Below are 7,692 nucleotides of genomic sequence, written 5' to 3' on the forward strand. Positions count from 1 at the left end.
TAAAATAAAAAAAAAAATGGACACGACGTCGTGTGAGAATTTTATAGGAATACGTTTTAAAAAATATTGGATACGTTACTTTACAAAACATGAAGATGAATATACCAACTTATACAATGTGCATGTATACATAAAGAGTAATACATAAAAAAATAGACGTGTCCTTTAAAAAAAAAAATGGACATGCCCATTAGATATGGGTATGTCCATTAAAACATGAACATGTCCTTTAAAAAATGGACATCTCCTTTAAGACATGGACATGTTCGTTGAATATTGAACGTGAACTTCAAAAATTGGACATGCCCCTTAAAACATGGACAGTCCCTAATATGAAAATTGGACATGGTATAATTATTGCTGACTTATTGCAATGTGACGCTGTTTTATTATTTTGCTGAAGTGACATATGCACACAAACTGTCTAGTACACTGTACAGTTATGCACAAAGAGTATTTTTTTAAAATGGACACGTCCTCGTGTGAGAGTCGGACATGATTACTGCTGATGGATCGCACTGTGCGGGCGTTGTTGTTGTTTCATTATTTAAAAAACGGAAACTTCCTCGTGTGAAATTCGGACACGGAAGAGTTATTGTTGATAGACTGCAATGTGACGCTATTATTGTTGGCTCATCACTAAATCAAAATATGAATATCGGACATGGTATAATTATTACTGATTTCACTGTGACGTTATTGTTTTATAATGCTGTTGTTATTGTTGTTACATTACTAAAACAAAAAATGGACATGACGTCGTGTGATAATGTTATAGGAACAATGGTACAGGAACACATTTTAATATATATTGGATATATTACTTCAAAAAACATGTTGGATATACCAACTTGTATCCTGTACATAAGAAATAATTCATATAACAGGGACATGTCCCTTATAAAAATAGATATAACCTTTAAAAAATGAATATGCCATTAAAAAAATGGACATATTCATTAAAACTTTGACCTGTTTCTTAAAAAATGGACATATCCTTTACAAATGAACATGTCCTAATATGAAAATTGGACATGGTACGATTACTGTGTTGTTGTCTTACTATTTTACTTGAGTGAAATTCCATAGATTATTAACATCACATATGTAAACATACGGTTTTGAACACTGTACATTTATATATAAAGAGTACTTAAAAAAGAAGACACGGTATCGTGTGAAAATCGGACATGAAATAATCATTGCCAATGAAATGCGCATTGAGGATGTTGTTGTTATTGTCATTGTTTCATTACTAAAATAATAAATGGACTTGACGTCGTGTGCGAATGCTATAGGAACAATGTTATAGGAACACATTTTAAGAAATATTGGATACGTTACTTCACAAAACATGAAGATGTATATACCAACTTGCATGCTGTAATTGTATACATAAGAGTAATTTATAAAACATTGACATGACCTTTAGAAAATGGACATGCCCTTTAAAAATGAACATTAAAACTTGCACTGTGACGTTGTTTTATTATTTTACCTAAGTGAACTTTCATAGAATAGCAACATCACATATGTCTTGTACATTTATATATAAAGAGTAATTTCTTAAAATGGACACGTTATCGTGTGAAAATCGGACATTAAATCCTTATTGCCGATAGACTGCACTGTTAGGATGTTATTGTTGTTGTTATTGTTATTTCATTACTAAAATTTGCAGATATATTAATTGGACTTTTTCCAGGTGTTAAAATCCCGCCTGAATCAAAACCTGATAAATCTTCTGCCAATCTTGATCTTGATCGTTTCGAATCGTCTGGAGATCATTTCCCCTCTTCTAACTCTCCGAATCATTTGCCTAAGGTATGTAATGATGTCCATTCCAAATCGCTTGAGACTGTTATGAGAGTGGAGACTCGTGCAATGACGGAACGATCAGATGAACGTAAGCCTCTGAAGTGTCCCGCAGTGTCGCAAATTGACATCGGTAAACTTGACGTCATTAATGCTCAGAACACATGTCCTACTTTAAAGTCAATTAGGGAAAAGCTAAAGACTGGAAAAATAGACCATGTTAAGAATAGAGCAGTGAAATATGAAATAATTAGTGGATTAATCTATAGAATCTGCTTAGATAGTAAATTCGATCATGAAAAGGATAGAAAACAACTGGTTGTTCCTGAGATTTACAGAAGTAAAATATTAAATCTTGCTCATGATTCATTGACAGCTGGCCACTTTTCACACAGGAAAACTAGCCATAAGATATTCCTTAAGTTTTTCTGGCCTGGAGCAGGAGCAGATATCAAGCGTTATTGTAGATCGTGTCACATCTGTCAAAAGGTTTCGCACAAAGGCCGGGTTAAGAGGATGCCGATGAAAACTGTTCCCGTCATTTCAGAGCCTTTTTCACGTGTCGCTATTGACCTTGTCGGTCCGATATCACCTTGCTCCGACCGCGGACACAGATACATTCTGACTATGATAGATTATGCTACGCGTTTCCCCGAAGCCGTCTGTCTGAAGAACATAGACACCGTGACTATAGCAGAGAGTTTAGTTGAGATTTTCTCTCGGGTTGGTATCCCAAAAGAAATCTTGTCGGATCGCGGAACTCAGTTTCGATCAGACTTAATGGCCGAGATTCATAGATTGCTGTCAGTTAAAGCTCTGTACACAACCCCGTATCATGCGAGTTGCAATGGCGCGGTTGAACGTCTGAATGGAGTCTTGAAAGCAATGATAAAAAAGTTGTGCTCTGACCATCCGCGAGACTGGGATAGATATCTTCCCGTCGTTCTTTTCGCTTACAGGGAAATCCCGAACGATTCGCTGAAGTTTTCTCCATTTGAGCTCCTTTATGGAAGAACAATTGGAGGTCCGCTTACCATTTTGCACGAACTTTGGTCTAATGACGAGATTGATAATGAAGTAAAGACTACATATCAATACGTAACAGAATTAAGATCCAGATTAGAGGAAACTGCAAAATTGGCTGTCTCCCAAGCCGAGATAAGCAGCAAGACTTACAAAAGCTATTATGACCTTAAATCTAGAAATCGCAAGTTAGAGGTAAATGATGAAGTGCTTGTACTCTTGCCCACTGATCACAATAAAATTATTATGCAATGGAAAGGCCCTTATCCAGTCATAGGCGTTAAAAATAATGGAGTAGATTATACCATCAAAGTGCGTGGAAAGAGTAAACTTTTTCACATAAATATGTTGAAGCGATACTTCCGTCGTGATGAAACTGCTCCTGAGAAGAACAAACTTGTTAATGTATGCATTGTGGATGAAAATGATTGTGATAATGTAGATGAGACTATGTATCTGGAATTGACAAATGGTGAATCTTTAAATATAGGATGCGATTTGAGTGTTCGACAAAAGGATGCTGTAAGTGTTCTTATTTCTGAATTTCCTGATGTTTTCACCGACAAGCCAGGTCATACTAAGTCTATAGAACACGTAATCAATCTTGAGACCACTAACCCCGTTTGCAAGAAACCTTATCCTATACCCTATAATCTCATTGATGTTTTCAACAAGGAAGTTGACAAAATGCTTGAGCTAGGCATAATTGAGCCATCTGTATCACCTTATTGTTCACCGGTCGTTCTCGTAAGAAAGCGCGATCAAACTTATAGGTTCTGTATCGACTTCAGGAGCTTGAATGACATTACAACTTTTGATTGTGAACCCATGCCCACAACTGAACCAGCTCTAGGTAATTTTGTAAATGATAAATATTTTATCGAAATAGATCTTAAATTAGGCTACTGGCAGATTCCTCTATCTTTAGAATCTAAGAAATATACTGCTTTTTCCACAAACAGAGGACTCATGCAATTTGTAATGATGCCATTTGGACTCAAAACGGCTTGTGCAACATTTGTTAGACTGATGAGAAAAGTGATTTTTGGATTGAAGAATACAAATTGTTACTTTGACAACATTGTAATTCATAATTCTAATTGGTTTGATCATTTACAGGATTTGAGATGTTTGCTGAATAAATTACGGTTGCATGGCTTAACGGCTGGTATAAGTAAGTGCTTCTTTGGGTACAATAGAATAAATTATCTTGGAGTTGTTCTCGGAGAAAATGTTATTAAACCACCCGTAGACCGAATTAGAGCAATTGAGTTAATGCCTTTGCCAGTCACTAAAAAGGAGCTAAGATCTTTCATTGGAACAATTTCATACTATAGAAAATTCATACCAAAATTTGCTAACATTTGTGCTCCTATGAATGAGCTACTGAAGAAGAATTCAAGTAATAAACTGAATTGGAATAATGAACAAGTTTCTAGCTTTCTTGAGTTAAAATCCAAGCTCTCGGATAAACCAATCTTGTGTCTTCCTGACTATTCGAAAACCTTTTTCTTACGGTGTGATGCTTCTGAGAATGGTATTGGGGCGGTCTTGCTTCAGGAACAGAACGGAACAAAGATACCTATAGCTTATGCTAGCCGAAAGCTACTCGATAGGGAAAAGAATTTTGCAACTATTGAAAAGGAATGTTTGTCAATCGTTTGGGCTATCAACAAGTTTAAAACTTACATCTATGGTAAGGAATTTGTGCTAGAAACTGACCAACAACCCTTAATATATCTCAAAAACATGAGAAATTCAAATGGAAAATTAATGAGATGGGCTCTAGCATTGCAAGGTTATTCATATAGAATACAATACATAAAAGGTAAAGAAAATGTAGGTGCGGACATTCTGAGTCGCTGTGTTTAGTAAATATGTTATATAAATGACACAAAATCAATAGATTTTATGCTTGGTTATGGGGCATTGTAAAGGGATTATATAACATATTTACAATTTTTGTGTAAATTATTTGTTATCAGCTATATCGGGTTTATAGTAACCCTATCTTAAAATACTTGTAAATATTGGTAAATATTTATACAGTGAAGATATACATCTACATGTGTATTATTTTTGTTTAAAAGTAAGTTTCCTCGTATCCCCTTAGTGTAATGCGCATGCGCGTAGGTGTGCCTCACCTGGGTTTACTCTAGCATGTAATCGGTTACTTTGCCATACCACTTGTTCGTGTGAACACTGTGACCCTCGCCTCGTGAGTAGGAAAACCTTTTGAGTACGCTGATTCGTATAGCGTGGTATATCGTTGGTACTTTTATTCATTTTATTTACATTCATTTCTTGTTTTCAGTCTTTTTTTTATGTACTTAACGAAGTTGCTGACGCCAGGCGCCACGATACTGTGATTCGCGTGCCCCCGAAGTTAATCGGAGCAGCGCCAAGCTTGAACAAGCCCTGTGACACCTGGGCTGTTTGATACGCTTGCTTGGGACGTGGATATATACCTATTTTCTTGTTGTTTAACAATTGTAAATATATATGGTGATGGTTATGACATCTTTTAATACCCCCTTTTAATGAAAGTGAAAACATAATTAAGTGATGTGATTGATCCCTTGACGAAATACACCAGTGAAAGCAAAAGATCCTTTACACACTTAAAATGTGTATTATCAGTTTTCCTCGACATCCTTTCCCTAATTTCTATTTTTAATTATTCTTTCTCTTCGGCGACGCTTCCAAAGTGTTATAATAACCCCTGAAGGGAACAATGGTCGTCACATAAATTTTATCTTTTTTCGCGTTTGTTTGGATCCTTTGTATTGTTTGGACTGTCGAACTAATGAGTTGGTCTTCCAGTACTTTCTTTGCATATTTTCGTGGCATGCCGGGGAGTCTTATTTTGGGTATATGTAACCATGGTTTTGGGAAGGGAAAGCTCTCGTGTCGTAGACTTTGAATTGGTCATACTGCACTGAAAAAAAAACGCAGCAACAAAAACTTGTCTTGTGCTACCTGAAATACCCTGGAGTCCCGGGGTCTCAGTTTGTTTCTGTGTTATTTGACGTAAATTTTTCATTTATCTGTGTTTACAGAAACTTCTTTGCCGCACCTTCAGTGTCTTTACTTGCTAGAGGTAACACGAGGCAACAGTAGTTGTAGGCAGCACCCCACCCCAGACCCGAAGCACTCTTCTACCTCAGGGTAGCCTTTATGGGCTTCAACTCCTGGGTAGTGAGGCCCAGTAGTCTGGGGCGTCATTTTGGCGCAACTTTTTTCTCTCCATGATTCTTCTCATCTTCGAATGATTTTCCTGAGCCTACAGCAGCATCCTTGTTGTGGCCCCTATTCCACAACATTTTAGTAAATGCTCTTCAGTATCAAGACTTATTGTGTTAGATCAATAAATGTTTAAATATACTCATTAATTATAGTGTAACTTTAAATTATAAATCAAAGTGACAATATTAATATTATGAATTAGTGCAATTGAAGGTTTGAGTTAAATCTTTGTAAAAGAAATCAATAAATTTATTAGCTGAATATTATCAATGCAATATGATAAAATTATAATAACAATCTTAACGTGAAATAAAAAATAGATAAGATATTAATTGTGTTCTTAACTCTTTAAATGCAACTAGACAGTTATGATTAACTGTTTATTATTATCAATCATGAAACTTGATGAAAACAAAATCAACAATATTTAAAATTACGTTATAGCTTCATGAACTAAAAATTATAAAACATCATTATAAAAGTAATTAATTATTCAATGTTTCAAAGCTAATAAATGGATTAGATATTACACAAAATAAGCATGATCAATAGACAAGCAAATAGTTAAATTATTGTAAACATGATCAGTTAGTTAAATATTATACTAAGAAAAAAATTATCTTAAGAAAAACAAATTATAACAATTATAACAAACACACATTAAGTTGTATTTCTATGTGAATATACGAATCCAACATCAACCAAGTAAAAGTAATTATCTACCAAAAGCAAATACTTGATAGACAAAAAATCAATCTTGCGCTCCGTTGGAAAATAATAGGACTCGTCACTGTCTACACACTTCTGCTGAGCTATCAATCTTAGAAAGCACTTAATTATTTAATCAAACTTAACTAAACTTAACTTAAACTAACCTATTCATTCTTATTAACTGTTAATAAAGAAGTTATATCTAACATAATATTTGTATATGACCTTGATGACCCGTACATATATTTGTTTTGACCATTAACTATTAACACAATAATGCCAAAGCATTAGTTAAATTTGATAATCAACTTGTCTCATTACATGTTCATAAAAATCTTCATTTTATTCCTCATCCTTTGTTCCAGAATAGCATTCCCTTGTTACTTTCTTCCATTTCTAATTCCTTCCTACTCTGTTCCATCAGGATGGTGCACTAAAATAGTTCAACCGGGCTTACCGAGATGAACATGGTTACTGGACGCTTCTCCGAAACCTAATCCTTATTCTCCGACACTAAGCGTCCTTTTATTTTCGATATGAAGGTCATCCGGTCACGCCCTTGCTGGTTATCACTTAATTATTTCTTATAGTTGGAAAGATACCCGCATCAGGACTTTTCTATATCCCAAGACAGTTTTAACATTCTTTTATCACTTCTAACATTTCCTACCTGCCACCCGAGTTCATTTCTTGTTCCCAAACTGATTCACTATGATCTTTATTGCGATCGATTAGAACTGCTTGTTGTTTCGCACTCGCAATTTTTTTTTTTTTTTTCCTTCTGTTAGTCCATCACCCTCTGTCACATGATGATCTGGCCACTTTGAGTCAGAGGGCGCTTCTGTTTTTGTTTTTTTTATCTGTGTCTTGTCCTCTTGACCGTATTTTTTTTATGGA

At 35.1% G+C, this 7,692-nt stretch overlaps 1 protein-coding gene across 1 annotated transcript; it reads left to right on the forward strand.

The window, feature by feature from the left end:
• Window positions 1–236: 236 nt before the first annotated feature.
• On the forward strand, window positions 237–3,980 carry LOC125036794 (protein NYNRIN-like). The gene is made up of 3 exons (XM_047629652.1): window positions 237–348; window positions 1,706–3,691; window positions 3,958–3,980. Exons 1-3 carry the CDS (start codon window positions 237–239, stop codon window positions 3,978–3,980), a joined length of 2,121 nt encoding a protein of 706 aa, XP_047485608.1.
• The last annotated feature ends 3,712 nt before the right edge of the window (window positions 3,981–7,692 follow it).

The sequence above is a fragment of the Penaeus chinensis genome, chromosome 2 (assembly GCF_019202785.1).
Source record: "Penaeus chinensis breed Huanghai No. 1 chromosome 2, ASM1920278v2, whole genome shotgun sequence".
NCBI lineage: Eukaryota > Metazoa > Arthropoda > Malacostraca > Decapoda > Penaeidae > Penaeus > Penaeus chinensis.